This window comes from Anarrhichthys ocellatus, unplaced genomic scaffold (assembly GCF_004355925.1).
Source record: "Anarrhichthys ocellatus isolate YVR2014 unplaced genomic scaffold, GSC_Weel_1.0 scaffold246, whole genome shotgun sequence".
NCBI classification, from domain to species: domain Eukaryota; kingdom Metazoa; phylum Chordata; class Actinopteri; order Perciformes; family Anarhichadidae; genus Anarrhichthys; species Anarrhichthys ocellatus.
Window position 1 is genome coordinate 87,447 of NW_022280276.1, and position 16,837 is coordinate 104,283.

Here is a 16,837-nt window from a genome sequence, read left to right on the forward strand (position 1 = left end):
TTATTATCGTTATCGTTGTTATCATTATCGTTGTTATCATTATCGTTATTATCGTTATTATCATTATCGTTATCGTTATCGTCATTATCGTTATCGTCATTATCATTATAGTTATCGTTATTATCATTATTGTTATTATTATTATCATTATCGTTATTATCATTATCGTTATCGTTATCGTTATTATCGTTATCGTTATTATCGTTATCGTCATTAGCGTTATTATCGTTATCGTTATTATCGTTATCGTTATTATCGTTATCGTTATCGTCATTATCATTATTATCGTTATCGTTATTATCATTATTGTTATTATCATTATTATTGTTATTGTTAATATTCAGTGTCTGAAACATGATGAAGAGTTCACACTTTTGGTTTTATTCTGAAGCAGTCGTCATGGCAACAGAAACACACAGCTGGACTGTTTGATCTGTTTCCTCCTCGAGTGTTTAAAGGCGTCTCACCTGGTTAGTGTTTAAACATGTTTCTTTTCATGATGTCTCACCAGGTAAGCGGCAACGAAGGCTCCGATGAGGAAGCCCACATAGACGTCTATGGGATGACTGCGATGCTGAGTGATCTGAGTCAGACCCGTCAGCACCGCCGTGATGGAGAACGCAAACACTAAGACAGGCTTCAGCAGCTTGGTGCTGTCAGAGATGGTCGAGTTAAAATACATCTGAAACACAAGAATCATAAATGTATGTATAAATATATATATACATTAGTGCTGGGCAACGATTACATTTTTTAATCATGATTAATCGCATGATTTTCTGTTATGCGCAAAGTTCAATAATAAATTCAAAAGTAGTGTATTGCTCACTATTATTTTGAAAGTACTGCTATATGAACAAAAGGTCAATAACATTTGGTTTGTAAACACTTTAAACACATCAGGTTCTTGTTAGCAGCAGTATTCCCTTTACACAGCAGCAGTTATAACACAGTTATAATGATTCTGATCATAGATATTCAGCCGGTGTTCATAACTTTATCTTCATGTGTGGAAGAGATGATATTTAAATATACTTCTTCAAAACTGAAACCTATCTACGTCATGTTTTTATGTTTGTTAAATTCTCAGTAGTGATACTAAATGATGCTTATTATACATATTACAAACAAAACACTTTAAAAACTCTAAAACAATAATTAAAATGAATCATTTATGTTTGTGGTATTGTGGTCAGACACATATGCAACACTGATTACCGTAATATGTGTGGTATTTGTTATAAATGTACGTTGGTACATAGAGGATGATAAGAAGCTGTACATGGAGGGACTTAGGACCCAGGGGACTGTAGGTGAAGCATGGAACCTGTAGTCTGTAGCGTGGCAGTAACCTGCATGAGGAAGTTATGCTAATAAAGAGTTGAGTTAAGAGCAGTTTGTTCTCTCGTGCTTATATGTTCATTTAAAAACACCACAATATGTCTTTTGATATTGTCACGATTCTGTAATGAGACGTGTCACCCGGGGGGGGGGGGGGGGGGGCGGGGGGGTGGCAGCAGCAGGAAGAGAAGAAGAGGTGCCACGCACACAAACACAGCTGTTCACCGCTCGCTGCCCGGTTCTTGTGTTAACAATGTCCGCTTAATAATAATTAAAAAACTGCGTTAATGCGCGATAAAATAATTGTCGGCGTTAATTAATTAATGCGTTAACTTTCCCAGCCCTAATATATGTGGATGTAGCTTGTTTGTGTTCATCTCTTCGCATCATTTTAAATAAAGTTGTGTTGGTTTGAACAAAGATGAGTCATACTCACAGAAACGTAAACAGCAGCAAAGGCAGAGAGAGTTGCATGCTGGGAAGGGAACGTCTTCCTGTGAAAACAACAGAAGGAGCGGAACGTTGAATCAACATCACGTTAATCACTGAACGCGACCTGAACAGATAACTCACCTGGCAGCCATGATGGCGTGCTGGTCGTGACCCGAGCAGATGTCTTTAGTGATGTAAGCGTTTCTGTCACAGGACACGCCCACATGAGTGTAGTTTGGTTTACAGACGGTGAGGAAGAACGGAGCATGGTAACCTGTCGACAGCTGGATGATGTCAGTGACCAGAGCCGTCGCACACAGACCAAACACATGCACACCTGCAGAGAGACAGACAGGTGTGAGGACTGAACACCTGTAGAGAGACAGACAGGTGTGAGGACTGAACACCTGCAGAGAGACAGAAAGGTGTGAGAACTGCAGAGAGACAGACAGGTGTGAGGACTGAAGAGAGACAGACAGGTGTGAGGACTGAACATCTGGAGAGAGACAGACAGGTGTGAGGACTGCAGAGAGACCGACAGGTGTGAGGACTGAACACCTGTAGACAGACAGACAGGTGTGAGGACTGCAGGTGCAGCTGAAGGTGTAACTGCAGGTGTATTCGTGGTTGTAGTCAGCGTCGTACCTACGAAGCGCACCGTCCTCCTCAGGAAGGAGTTGAAGTTGCAGCCTCCTGCGTTGATGCTTCCTTCAGGTCGACGGAGCTTCAGTCTGGACTGTAGACAGTAGATCAGACCTTCAACCAGCATGATCTGATGCACAAAACAAACACACCCTCAGTACCTTCAACCAGCATGATCTGATGCACAAAACAAACACACCCTCAGTACCTTCAACCAGCACGATCTGATGCACAAAACAAACACACCCTGAGCTCTGGCTTCAGGTCTGGGACACATTCTGAGACCTGAGACCCACCAAAACACAACAGGGCCATAAAAGACCTGATGAGACCAGATACCATGTGGATCAGGTCCTAGGTCAGGTTTTGGTTTCAGTCTTATCTTCACACTGGATGTGTGTGTGTGTGTGTTACCGAGGCAGCCGGTCCGGCAAAGGCGAGGCTGAGCAGCATCAGCAGAGGGATCAGCTCGTCTCCTCCGTCCACGTACGGCATGCTGAGGTCTCTGTCGTGGCAGCGGAACCCAACCTGAGCCGGCTGAACCACATCGGTGAGCTCCAGGAAGTACAGAGACACCATAGAAGAAGCCACGATGGGCAGCTGCAACCACATCAAACATTCAGACCTTTACCCTCGCCCACATCCATCGTTTCCTTTAACTCCGCCCCCCAGAACATCCACATCCAACATTTCCTTTAACCCCGCCCCCCAGAACATCCACATCCATCATTTCCTTTAACCACGCCCCCCAGAACATCCACATCCATCGTTTCCTTTAATCCCACCCCCCAGAACATCCACATCCATCGTTTCATTTAACCCCGCCCCCCAGAACGTCCACATACATCGTTTCATTTAACCCCGCCCCATCATCATCATCATCATCATCGTCGTCATTCTCACCTCCACAAAGTAGAAACATGGCAGCAGAGTCAAACTGTCCTTTGGAGGTTTCTTCTTCATCTTCTCAGAGTTCATCATCATCCTGATGGAGCTGCAACACACACACACACACACACACACACACACACACACTGTATGTATATATATATATATTAGTGCTGGGCAAGTTAACGCGTTATTATTACGTTAACGCATTAATTAATTAATGCCGACAATTATATTATCGAGCGTTAACGCATTTATTTATTTATTATTAAGCCACATTTTTAACACAAGAACCAGGCAGCAAGCAGTGAACAGCTGTGTTCGTGTGGCGTCACTTCCTTCTCCCCCCCCCGGGTCCAGAACCCCTCCTACACTCCTTCACCGTCCTTCACTCTTGTCTCACACACACACACACGCGAGCGCCATCGTCTCGTTACAGATCAAACGTGACTGTTGTGAAGTGGAGCTTCTCGTGAGGAAGACACGTCTTGTTTGAACGGAACACTTTACTGTCTGAAATGCAGTGTTACAGTGTTACAGTGAACACAACGCACTCTTGCACCCGACATGTGGTTTTCTACGTTTCATCAATATTGTTAACGTCAAGAACACGTACCATTCTACTTCCTGTCTCTTCAAAGTAAAAGCACTTCCTTTTCATACTCTTCACAATAAAAGTAAATCATGCAATCAAAAAATTTACAACAGTGACAATATTAAAATACATATTGTCGAGTTTAAGTGTTTTGTTTGTAATATGTATAATAAGCATCATTTAGTTATCGCTACTGAGAATTTAACAAACATAAAAACATGACGTAGATAGGTTTGCAGTTTTCAAGGTGTATATTTAAATATCATCTCTTACACACATGAAGATAAAGTTATGAACACCGGCTGAATATCTATGATCAGAATCATTATAACTGTGTTATAACTGCTGCTGTGTAAAGGGAATACTGCTGCTAACAACAACCTGATGTGTTTAAAGTGTTTACAAACCAAATGTTATTGACCTTTTGTTCATATAGCAGTACTTTCAAAATAAAAGTGCGCAATACACTACTTTTGAATTCATTATTGAACTTTGCCATAACAATGAGATTAATCGCGATTAAAAATATTAATCGTTGCCCAGCACTAATATATATACACATATATGTATATACAGGACTAACTAACATTGAGAGACCACAGGGACAATCTGCAGGAGCAACTTGTGCAAATGTCTCATTGATGTCTCATTGGTGTCTCGTCGGTGTCTCACTGGTGTCTCATTGGTGTCTCACTGGTGTCTCATTGGTGTCTCGTCGGTGTCTCACTGGTGTCTCATTGGTGTCTCGTTGGTGTCTCACTGGTGTCTCATTGATGTCTCACTGGTGTCTCGTTGGTGTCTCACTGATGTCTCGTTGATGTCTCACTGGTGTCTCGTTGGTGTCTCACTGATGTCTCGTTGATGTCTCACTGGTGTCTCGTTTCTGTCTCGTTGGTATCTCATTGGTGTCTCACTCCTGTCTCATTGGTGTATCGTTGGTGTCTCACTGGTGTTTTCATCCTCTTCCTCAGATGTCGAGTATCTTGTTGACACCTGAACATCAAACTCTGCTTCATCTCCTGCTGCCAATTAATATTCAACCAATCAGAGCACAGACAGACAGACAGATGGACAGACAGACAGATAGGTGGACAGACAGGTGGGCGGGCAGACAGACGGACGGACAGACAGGTAAACAGTCCCTGCAGCCTGAAGGACTGCAGACATGATCCGGCTCGGTGGTAAATCCCGATTTATTGTCTAACGGCTCGGATGCAGCTTCAGTTAATCTGCTGCTCCGCAGAACACACACACACACACACACACACACACACGCACACGTAATACACGCACGCACTCAAACACGTTCACAGACGCACGCGCTCAGTAGAAACAGTAGAAATCGGTCGGTCTCACCTCAGGCCATCGATCCGTCTTGATTCGGATCACGTTTCGTCTTCCAGCAGCAGAACCGGACCCGCTGACGAGCCGTGACACCGGACACACCTGCCTGCTAGTCTCGGGTTACAGCGGCTCGGTTCTGGTTCCGATGGTCCCGATGCAGGATCCGTTCTCCCTGAAATAACGCGGATCTGGAACCGCTTTCTGTTTGCTGGCGGAGATCTGCTGCTGCTGCACGATGCGTGTGTGCGAGTGTGTGTATTATATATGTGTCAGTGTATGTGTGTATTGTGTGTGAGTGTGTGTATGGCAGGTGATCAGTGCCTCCAGGTTCCGAGCCACAGACGTGAGGATTTGTTCTCCTTTAAAGCAGCTCTAATATCTGATTTTAATATTCTTAATACACATAGTATATATATATATCTTTGATCTTTATGAATGGATGAAAGGAAGTTCTTGTCCTCTGAGACTCGTGAAGTATTTTTACACAAACACACTGAAGATCAAATTTTAAATATGTAAAAATGTCTGTTATTGAAGTGGTTGTTCATGAAGCTCAACTCTCTCTTCATGAATGGACCCAGACCAGGTCCAGATCAGATCCAGTCCTGAGGATCCAGAAGAGAACTCTGGTCCTCTCCGTAACGTTATCTTAATAAACTCTTGTTCCCGTTTAAACTATGACGTCATCAGAACCAACATGGCACCTGTAACAGGAACATCTTCATGACGTGTTGAGTATCACAATAAAGTGTCTCAATGTTTTAAAGTTTAATTCTGAAACGTTTATTTATTTTCGAAAGAAATTCAACTTAAATACTTTGACTCGAAAACATTGATCGTTTTGAATTTTCCAGTTTAAAAGACAATAAATAAACATCAGGAAGAAAACAAGCTTTTATTTTGACAGTTTTATTACAAAGTCAAATACAAAACAAACTTTATTTACAGGTTAATTTGGAGAGGAACGTGATAGGTGATGCGTTCAGGTGAGCGTTGCAGGAATCTTCCTCCACAGACCTCCACACAGACAGTTCTTGATCCAGCGCTGCTCCCACTGCTTCATGGCATTCGTCTTGTTTGGAGAACGAAGCATCGTCACGCAGCCGCACCTGAACACATCACAGCCATTCAACATGTTTAACCTGAACACATCACAGACATTTAACATGTTTAATCTTTAAAAGGTACCTGAACACATCACACATAACATTTACAGCTCTAAACCTGCAGATCTAGAGCTGTAAATGTTGTGTGTGATGTGTTCAGGTTCCTTTAAAGGTACTCCTGTTTCCTAGAACACCTGAAGCTGAAGCTGATGAAACAGGTGAATGTGCTATGACATCACTTCCTGTGGACTCACCTGGTGCAGGCCTTGCTCTCCTCAGTGGGACAGACGCCCATATGGACACAACGCAGGTTATCCATCTTCTGAGAGCCGAGACTCCTACACACACACACACACACACACACACACACACACACACACACAGATGAATTAGATGTGTTCTGTTTACTTGTACATGTGATATCTCAGTGTGTTGAACCAGCAGCCCCTCAGAGAGTCCAGGTCCAGGTGTGTTACCTGGTGAAGACCTCCATCGGGGCAGTAGAACCTGCTCCGGGAAGAGACGAGGCTTTTCCAAACTGCAGCCTCAGCGGGTGTTTACCCTGCAGCTTGACGATGACGCCATCATTAACTGGGAGCCAGTCCATACTGGGAACCAGCAGCTGACTGGGCAGCAGGCAGCACTCATCGATCAGAGTCTCATCAGGGTCCTGGGGGGGTCCGTCGTCCCGGGCTGAGAAACAGAGAATCAGTCAGTGAACAAGGTGACTTAACATGTTGTAACATCAATAACATGTGACCCGTAGAGTCTTTAAATGATCAATAACATGATCAATAACTTAATCAATAACACGAGTCTTTAAGTGATTGGTTCTGATCAATAACATGATCAGTAGAGTCTTTAAGTGATCGGTTCTGATCAATAACACGATCAGTAGAGTCGTTAAGTGATCAAAAACATGATCAATAACATGATCAGTAGAGTCTTGAAATGATTGGTTCTGATCAATAACATGATCAGTAGAGTCTTTAAGTGATCAACATGATCAATAACATGATCAGTAGAGTCGTTAAGTGATCAATAACATGATCAATAACATGATCAGTAGAGTCTTTAAGTGATCAACATGATCAATAACATGATCAGTAGAGTCGTTAAGTGATCAATAACATGATCAATAACATGATCAGTAGAGTCTTTCAGTGATCAACAACATGATCAATAACATGATCAATAACAAGTCTTACAGCAGAGCCACAGCTTGGTGAGCAGTCTGAAGATCAGCTGCATGCTGTCCTGGTTGTCTGAGGTCGCTGTAAACGTTGGAAGACATCCTGGTTTCAGAAGACCCCAGATCCTGATCATCACCAACATCTCCCTCAGAAGACCCAGTGAGGATCCGTCTCTCATGAAGCCGAAACCAGGCCGGACCAGGGAGCCCTGTGGGGGTAGAGAACACAGATCAGGTCTGTGGTCTTACTCTTCTTATGAGGACCACACCAGAGAACACAGATCAGGTTTGTGGTCTTACTCTTCTTATGAGGACCACAATGGAAACAAGCGTTTAACTTTAGTGGGTTTGTCCATTAAGGTCAGATATATTTTCTTGGGTTCTAGTGTTCTCTGTGGATTCTTGGGTTCCAGTTTTGTCTGTGGTACCTTGGGTTCTAGTCTTGTCTTGTTTCTTGGGTTCTAGTCCTGTCTGTGGTTTCTAGTCTTGTCTGGTTTTTTTGGTTCTAGTCCTCTCTGTGGTTTCTTTGGTTCTAGTCAACTCTGTGGTTTCTTTGGTTCTAGTTCTCTCTGTGGTTTCTTGGGTTCTAGTCCTCAATGTGGTTTCTTGGATTCTAGTCCTCTCTGTGGTTTCTTGGGTTCTAGTCTTGTCTGTGGTTTCTAGTCCTCTCTGTGGTGTCTTGGGTTCTAGTCCTCTGTGGTATCTTGGGTTCTAGTCCTCTCTGTAGTTTCTTGGGTTCTAGTCTCGTCTGTGGTGTCTAGTCCTCTCTGTAGTTTCTTGGGTTCTAGTCTCGTCTGTGGTGTCTAGTCCTCTCTGTGGTTTCTTGGGTTCTAGTCCTCTCTGTGGTGTCTTGGGCTCTAGTCTTGTCTGTGGTGTCTTGGGCTCTAGTCCTCTGTGGTTCATTGGGTTCTAGTCCTCTCTGTGGTTCATTGGGTTCTAGTCCTCTCTGTGGTATCTTGGGTTCTAGTCCTCTCTGTGGTGTCTTGGGTTCTAGTCCTCTCTGTGGTGTCTTGGGTTCTAGTCCTCTCTGTGGTTTCTTTGGTTCTAGTCCTCTCTGTGGTTTCTTGGGTTCTAGTCCTCTCTGTGGTTTCTTGGTATGTTTTTGGTTCTACATGGTTCCCTTTTCCAGTTCTATGCTCTATGGATAACTCTCTTTGTCTCGTCCTGGTCATTTTGTTTTTACTTTGTATTGTGGAGGGAAAATCCTCCTCATAACTCACCTGAAGTTCCCGATGAAGGAACATTACTTGTCGTTAGCAGTGTTCTTGTTAGCTCACCTGGTTGGGCAGGTTAGCCAGCAGGTAGAGGACAAAGTCTCCAACCCATTGGATGAGCTGCTGCAGGGACTGAAGGGGGGGGCCGTCCAACACAAACTCCTCCGTCTTCAGATTGATCATCACCTTATCAATATCTGAGGAGACACAGTGATCAATCAGTGGTCATCATCAGCTGTCCCTCGATATCTCACCTGTCCTTCAGGTATTTCACCTGTCCCTCAGGTATCTCACCTGTCCGTCATGTGTCTCACCTCTCCGTCAGGTATCTCACCTGTCCCTCATGTGTCTCACCTGTCCCTCAGGTGTCTCACATGTCCCTCATGCATTTCACCTGTCCTTCAGGTATCTCACCTGTCCCTCAGGTACGTATCTCACCTGTCCGTCATGTGTCTCACCTGTCCCTCAGGTGTCTCACCTGTCCGTCATGTGTCTCACCTGTCCGTCATGTGTCCTTCAGGTATTTCAACTGTCCCTCAGGTGTCTCAACTGTCCCTCATGTATTTCACCTGTCCTTCAGGTGTCTCGCCTGTCCGTCAGGTGTCTCGCCTGTCCGTCAGGTATTTCGCCTGTCCGTCATGTGTCTCGCCTGTCCGTCATGTGTCTCGCCTGTCCGTCATGTGTCTCGCCTGTCCGTCATGTGTCTCGCCTGTCCGTCAGGTATYTCACCTGTCCKTCAGGTATCTCACCTGTCCTTCAGGTATCTCACCTGTCCTTCAGGTATCTCACCTGTCCTTCAACTATCTCACCTGTGTCGATGTTCTTGGCACAGATCTCTGTCAGTCGGTCACCTGGACTCTTGTCAGGTGTGTTGAGGACGTGCGGCCTGAGCAGAGACTTTAAGGTGGAGCTGATGGCGATCAGCAGAAGTTTGGCGTGGAAGTCGCAGGCTCGAGCCGCTGTAGCCGTGGAGAGTTTACAGAGAGATGCCTTCACTGCCACGATACGTGTGGCCAGAACCTGAGACACACATCATACAGCTACACTGAGGCATCATGGGAAGTGGAGTTTACTGCTGAATCTCAGTTTAAGCCCGTAAGCAGTTGAATTTGCAGAATCAGAAATAGTTCCTTTGACATGTGACGGGTCTTTAAATAACAAATGATGAAGTGAATGTAAAACCAGTTTGATGTATTTAAATTAGTGCTGGGCAACGATTAAAATATTTAATCGCATGGATTTTTTGCGATTAATCGCATTTAATCGCTTTGTTATGGCAAAGTTCAATAATTAATTCAAAAGTAGTGTATTGCGCACTTTTATTTTAAAAGTACTGCTATATGAACAAAAGGGCAATAACATTTGGTTCACGAGATACAGGTAGCATGTTTTATACTTAATGTGAATATAATTCATACTTTGTTGGCATCTTATTCTGAAAACCGGATGTTGGTCTGAAGAAACCGGATGTTGTCTCACGTTAATCTTTCCGCTAACTTTCTCCTTCGCTCGCTCCCGACCTGTGCCGTTTGAATGCGTTTACCGTGAATTTCAGCATATAGGTGCACTAAAAGTGTCTGCTGACTTTACCGCAGCATGTCCAGTAGTCTCCAGGGAGAGCAACAGCTGGTGCACGTTGTAACGCAGTGTATTCTAACCGGCTGCAGTATCCACACGCTGCATCAACGTAGTCTGCTGAAGACTTCCTCCACAGACTTTCAAAATAAAAAAATGCGTTAACGCTCTATAAAATAATTGTCGGCGTCAATTAATGAATGCGTTAATGCGATAATAACGCGCCAACTTGACCAGCACTAATTTAAATAGAATAGCAGTTACTGCTCCAGTCTGACCTGCTGCAGCGCCTGGTTCTGCCTCATGTACTCCTCGTGCAGCTTCTCCACCAGGTTGTGGACCATGGTGGGCTGCACATGCAGCAGGACGTCCCACCAGTCGTAGCCCGTCACCATGCAGTACTCCAACAGGAACAGCAGGTGGCGCAGCGTCGTGTTCATCTCCAGCACCTGACCCATAGAGGGCGACACTCTCAGCATATGGAGCTGAGGAGGAAACAACAGGGAAGTAAACTCTAGAATCAGACACTGATGTCTGACTCAGTCTGCATATTATAAAGAACACAATCACACTGTTGTTATTGATCCTTTATTTAAGCATGAACACTTGTAATTACCGTATTTAAGATTCAAAGGATGTTCTCTACTAAAAGATGTGAGTCTCATAAAAGTCACAACTTAATGTCGGGTGATCGCTGCATGTTTTAGAGCAGTTTTAATATCGTTAATCACGATTTATTTTGGGCAGAATAATGGAAGTAATAATAATTAAAGCTGCGAGCAGCAATGAACGGGCCCTCGCAATCTGCAGCGTGTCGGGGGTGCCGGCGGGACTCCGGCCTACGCGTCCGAGAATGTCCGCGACCGTCGGACGGCGCGTCCGCGAGCGAGACATTTTTAATCCGGCGTGGACCGCCTGATGCTGGAAATGATGCTTTGCAAATAGTCCGACGCTTCCTGTATCCGCTGCCTGGCGCTACAGAAAGCGTGCAAACATGCATTATGTAGCTCTGTGTCAAATGTAAACCACATTGTGTAAAAGTCATGTAAATCTGATGCTGTTTGTCACAAACCGCAGATTTCCTTTCGCCAGCAGGTGGCGCTGTGAGTATTAGTGAAAATTAGCTTGTAGACATCCTCAGGCCATGAGTGGTATCAAGCATGTGAAGTTTGGGACTGTTTGGAACAAGTCCAGCTGAGTTACATCAGACATTTCCTTTAGCCAGTAAGCTTTGCGGGTTTACTGTAGCACCCCCTAGTGGTCGAATGCAAACAAATTGTCAGGGTATGTTACTGTATGCGATGTGCACATATGCTGAATATTTTGGGAATTTAGAACAAATGGTTGAGAAGTTATGTGAATTGATATTTTGCCACGCACCTAAGAAGTGTATTGGTCCATATCTTGTAAACGCAAAGAGATATCAAAAAGATTTTGATAACTTTTGATGATCTAGATCCACTTATGATCCACAGCAAATTTCGTAGAAATCGGACCCAGCGTGTAGGAGTTCGCAAAAATGTGTTTTTTTCACTAAATTCAAAATGGCTGACTTCCGGTTGGGTTTAGAGCTTAGAGCTCCAGGGGCTTTTTTATCAGTCTACATGTGATACATCTGTTTACCAAATGTTATACATCTAAATTTTATATATAGAGGGCTGCATCGTCGAAATATTGTATAAATTCATACAAAATTGAAAATGGCAGACTTCCGGTAGGGTTTAGAGCATGGTTCCAAGAGACTTAATTTTAAGTCTCCATAGGATACATGTGCCTACCAAGTTTCATACATGTAGCCAAAACGTAGCGCTAGGGCTGCTCTTTTGAAATATTGTACGGGCGCTATAGAGGCAATTTAAAACGGCCAATAAAAAAAAAATCATATAAACTATTTCTTCCAATGACCTGTGACACATGTACAAAGTTCCATGAGTTTTTGAGCATCCCAACTCACTAAACCATCAGCTTCCTTTTTCATGGCAAACGATGCGTCGCCATGGCAATAGGGTTCAACGAAAACTCACAAAATTCATGATGATCCATCATCAATGTCTTAAGGTTATCCTTACCAAATTTTAGACTCATCAGGTCACCTGGCTAGGAGAAATAAATAAAAGTATAGGATATGACATTTCCTTTAGCCAGGCGGCGCTATGAGTTATTGAATTTATTTCAATTGAAGTATGTTTAGGCTTGAAGTAGCATCATGCAGAAGAAATTTTGTGCGGAGTGGATAATGAAAGAAAGAAGAAGAAAGAAAGAAACAAAGAAACCCTTTTTATTGTCATATACACATACACGAAATTTGACTTCTGCATTTGACCCATCCCTGTATATAGGGACAGGCACCCGGGGAGCCAGGGGTTCAGTGTCTTGCTCAGTAGAGGATCGAACCGTTGACCCTGCGGTTACCAGACAACCCTCTTAAGCCAGTGAGCCATGGTCGCCTTGGAGTTATAACAACTTATAATAACTTATGTTTTGATGAGGCAATGAGGCAAAATGGCCGCCACGTCAAGGTTCTTCAATGAAAACTCTCGATTTTGATAACTTTTAATCACAAAGGTCTTAAGAGCATCCTGACCAAAGTAGAAGTTGATCGCTTAAAATCTCTAGGAGGAGTTCGTTAAAGTGCGAAGGCTGAAAAATGCAAAAAGTGACAAAAAAGCACAACTTCGCGGGCTTACTGTAGCGCCCCCTAGTGGTTGACTGCAAAACAATTCTCAGGGTATGTTACAGGATACGATGTGCACATATGCTGCAAGTTTTGTAATTTTAGGACAAACGGTTGAGAGATTATGTGTATTGATATTAAGCCACGCCCCTAAGAAGTTTATTGGTCCATATCGTGTAAACGAAAAGAGTTATCAAAAAGCTTTTGATAACTTTTGATGACTTATATCCAGTAATGATCCACAGCCAATTTGGTAGTAATCGGACCAAGCATGTAGGAGGAGTTCGCAAAAAATGTGTTTTACACTAAATTCAATATGGCGGAAAATCTAAGTAGGCGGAGCTTAGGGGTCTGATTGGCTTTTTTGTAGATCTAGCTCAAGTGGACATGTGTGTTGAATTTCAAGTAAATCGGACATACTGGCCGAGGGGCGTCGCCGGTCCGACTTGTAGGGGGCGCTAGAGAGCCATTTTTTTTTACACAGAAAGATGCATTCTTTTTCAGATGGCTACTTTTACCAGGCCTGACAAGTCCCCAAAATTTAATGAGTTTTCATGCATGGCAAGTCCTCCAACCATGCATACATTTACCCAAACGGGTACAATATCAATAGGGCCTTCGCTGGCCCGACGTTGTCGGTTGCTCGGGCCCTAATAATGAAACAGGTTTCTGACCACCAGTACTCAGGTGTGCGAGCTCACCTTCCCGTGGTTGTCCACTCCGGCCAGTGCCAGTGAAGTCCAAGAGAACTGCAGGGCCTTGAAGTGGAGCGCCGGGCTTCCGGTTCTCTGGCGTTTGATGGCAGACTCGTCTCCGGGTCTCTGACCGGAGGAGGAACCATAGAAAATCCCCATTGTGTGGAGGGACAGACGGTGGAGGATCTGAATACTGCCGTCATGGAAGGCCAGAGCCAGACCTGCCAACACAGGAGAAAACCGATCCTCAGACCTGGTACCAACACAGGAGAGAACCGATCCTCAGACCAGGACCCGGTTCCAACACAGCTGACAGACGGGCGGAGCGCTCACCGAGTCCCGGGCAGAACTTGGTATCTGACGCCACCTTCAGGTCCGTGTTGGAGATGGAGATGGGGAGTTTGGGCAGAGCGACGGCCGACACTCGCTCCAGGTCGCTGGTGGTCGTCAGGATCCTCCACTTCAAGATGGTCGGCTGCTTCTCTCCGACTGGACACAGGAGGGAGGTAAGAGGTCAAACATCCAGCACTGACCCAGTTCAACCAGTGTGGTCTCTTACCAACTGGTGAGCGGTGCTGGAAGATGTTGTTGACAGGAAGTCCCTCCTTCCTCAGAGACCAACACTCCACGATGCTGCCGTTCTGATTGGACGCACACAGCAGAACCTGCAACACACACAGATGTTCTGTCAGGTTCTTTAGTTCTGTGTGACCAACTCCTCTCTGGTCTGTTCTTGATGTTCTACTGGTTACCTGTTCAGAGAACTCTGTGGTTCTACTGGTTCCCCAGGTTCTCCCTGTTGTAAGTTCAAAGTTCTCTCTGGTTCTCCTTGTTACCTGTTCAGAGCTCTCTCTGGTTCTCCCTGTTATAGGTTCAGAGTTCTCTCTGCTTCTGCTTGTTACCTGTTCAGAGTTCTCTCTGGTGAGGAACTTGAGGTGGGTGACAGACGGGTATTTTTCCCTCCTCAGAGGGTCGGTGGTGCAGCGCAGGAACAGAGATGGTAACAGTTCTGTGTCGATGCGACACTTCTCGCTGACGACGCTCACCACCACCTGAACACAGAGAACATGTTTACTGTTACTGGAACCAATGATGGTCAGAGAACACTATGACAACGAGGTTCTGACCTTGTAGAACTGGACGGGAGACGAGCTGCTGCCGTCGGTCGCCGCCACCACGATGTTCCCTCCTCCGGTGAAGGCGATGTCGGCTAACGCCACCCGTCCTCTCAGCCGGCAGAGACTCTCGCTGGCCGTCAACAGAGCGCCGCCCGGCTTCAACAACGACACGGTGACCAAACCGCTCACGGTCACCGCCAACCAGCCCTCCATCGGCTTACCACCAAACAGGGTCAGAGACGGAGAGAACTTCACCCGAGAAAACTTCTCACCGAAGTTTGTAGAACCTGACTGAACCCACAACAAACACGTGATTTATATACTTATTAACTGTCTGATATATACAAGAGTTTGGAGCGTCTGTTTGTGTTACCATCTCAACGTGCAAAGCCAGCTTCACTCCGTTGTGCAGCCAGCTCAGAGCCACGATTGGATCTCCGTCCAGAGAGCTGGAGAGGACGCACTCCCAGCTGTTTACCAGGTGATCCGACATCGACCAACACTTAATCTGTCCGTCACCGTCTGCAGACAGCAGTCTTGAACCTCAACACACAAACAGATCAATAAACACACAAACAGATCAATAAACACACAAACAGATCAATAAACAGACTGTGAGGTAAATCTTACCTGATTGATCCCACTCCAGACATGAAATGACCTCAGTGTGCCCAGAGCTGATGGAGTAAACGTCCCAGGGGTGCTCAGTGTCGATGATGTGGATCATGTGACTAACATCTGGAACACACACACAATATGGTTTGTAAAACAGTGAAAACAGAAAGAAAACAGAACCTCACAGATTCTTACAGGATCAGTTTCTGTTACCGAAGTATTAATCCTGTCAGCTGACTTGGTTTAGTAGTTCCAGGTGTGCTACAGGGGTGTCTGTGCTGCAGGCGAGTCGTAGGCGTGTCTGTGCTGCAGGCGAGTCGCAGGCGTGTCTGTGCTGCAGGCGAGTCGTAGGCGTGTCTGTGCTGCAGGCGAGTCGTAGGCGTGTCTGTGCTGCAGGCGAGTCGTAGGCGTGTCTGTGCTGCAGGCGTGTCGTATGCGTGTCTGTGCTGCAGGTGTATCTGTGTTGCAGGTGTATCTGTGTTGCAGGTGTGTCTATGCTGCAGGTGCTCACCTTTGTCGTCGTCCTCACTCTTCAGGTCGGTGGTGAAGGCCACCAGGTTCCTACAGGACCAGGAAGAGACCAGAGGGATGGACGGACAGTGAGTGCTCTTTGGTCGTTTCTCCCACTCACACATGTACGCCAACTCCATGTTTCAACCACAGAAGAAGAAGCTGGAGGTCTCACCTGAAGACACACACGTGACTCACAGCTGGTCACATTTAAAAACAGGTAAGAAGAAACAGGTGACTTCTTTCCATTAAACATACTAAAATAATTTACTAAATAAAACGACCGTTATCTGTATATTAACAATGAAGAGTTCAGGTTTCATTCAAGTTCATTAAAATAAAATACATAAATTTGGCCACATTTTAAAACCTTCCTGAGAGTTAAACTTTCATAATAATAAGATCGTTGGAGATGAGCCACACAATGCATTCTGGGTAGATTTGTGTCCGACTTGCTCTGAAGTCATGAACTCGTGGTAACGATGACCTCACAAGAGTTTTTAGAGCCAGGTGACCCAATGCATGATGGGAAACGCCAGATCAAAGAGCTGATTGGACAACAAACACATTTTTATAAAATCATATTTTTATGTATAATTTTAATATTTAACACTTGATTGTTGGCTATTAATAATAGTAATAATAATGATAATAATAATAAGTTAAGTTAACACAACACACTCACGGAAGAACCAGTCGGTTTGAAAACCAGTAGGGGTGTAACACCAGATCTTAGACTGAACCAGGTCTCATAGTGAACCTGGGGTACATCTCAAGTCTCTTATTTGTAATTTCCTCGGTCCTCGCTTGAACCGGAAGTTGTTCTGCTCCTCCATATTGATGGCCGTCCCAAAGCTCTTATTTCTGCTCTGAGGATCGAGGAGGGATCTCTGAGG

The 16,837-nt window shown here is 44.8% G+C and overlaps 2 protein-coding genes across 5 annotated transcripts in view; both read right to left on the bottom strand.

Moving 5' to 3' along the window:
- The window catches only part of plppr3b (phospholipid phosphatase related 3b), an 11,183-nt gene extending 5,143 nt beyond the window's left edge, over positions 1-6,040 (bottom strand). The window contains exons 1-7 of one of the 2 annotated variants that reach the window (XM_031879321.1): positions 5,255-6,040; positions 3,319-3,409; positions 2,830-3,015; positions 2,419-2,545; positions 1,915-2,110; positions 1,778-1,835; positions 509-682 (exon numbers count right to left, since the gene is read on the bottom strand). In XM_031879321.1, the coding sequence (XP_031735181.1) occupies positions 509-682; positions 1,778-1,835; positions 1,915-2,110; positions 2,419-2,545; positions 2,830-3,015; positions 3,319-3,399 (822 nt within the window). In that variant the 5' untranslated portion in view covers positions 3,400-3,409; positions 5,255-6,040. The other variant, XM_031879322.1, reaches the window with a different exon arrangement.
- Positions 6,041-6,122: 82 nt separating this feature from the next.
- On the bottom strand, positions 6,123-16,529 carry med16 (mediator complex subunit 16). 3 transcript variants are annotated; one of them, XM_031879317.1, is made up of 15 exons: positions 15,943-16,529; positions 15,447-15,554; positions 15,190-15,359; positions 14,826-15,107; positions 14,601-14,750; positions 14,258-14,363; positions 14,032-14,187; positions 13,705-13,919; positions 10,608-10,814; positions 9,564-9,774; positions 8,818-8,951; positions 7,557-7,749; positions 6,825-7,041; positions 6,603-6,686; positions 6,123-6,351 (listed from the first exon to the last, which is right to left on the bottom strand). In XM_031879317.1, the coding sequence occupies exons 1-15, from the start codon at positions 16,079-16,081 to the stop codon at positions 6,225-6,227; spliced, it is 2,499 nt and encodes an 832-aa protein (XP_031735177.1). In that variant the 5' UTR covers positions 16,082-16,529; the 3' UTR covers positions 6,123-6,224. The 3 variants fall into 3 exon arrangements, with proteins under 3 accessions (XP_031735177.1, XP_031735176.1, XP_031735175.1); XM_031879316.1 differs by having other exon boundaries at positions 14,451-14,750; XM_031879315.1 differs by having other exon boundaries at positions 14,258-14,750.
- Between the last annotated feature and the right edge of the window lie 308 nt (positions 16,530-16,837).

Bases quoted from the DNA above. Each gene is read 5' to 3' on its own strand.
- med16 (XM_031879315.1), bottom strand. From the start codon at position 16,081: ATGGAGTTGGCGTACATGTGTGAGTGGGAGAAACGACCAAAGAGCACT. The intron at 10,815-13,704 runs GTGAGCTCGCAC...TTTCCTCCTCAG, and splicing joins GAGTGGACAACCACGGGAAG to CTCCATATGCTGAGAGTGTC. The intron at 7,042-7,556 runs GTAAGACTTGTT...TCTGTTTCTCAG, and splicing joins CACCAAGCTGTGGCTCTGCT to CCCGGGACGACGGACCCCCC.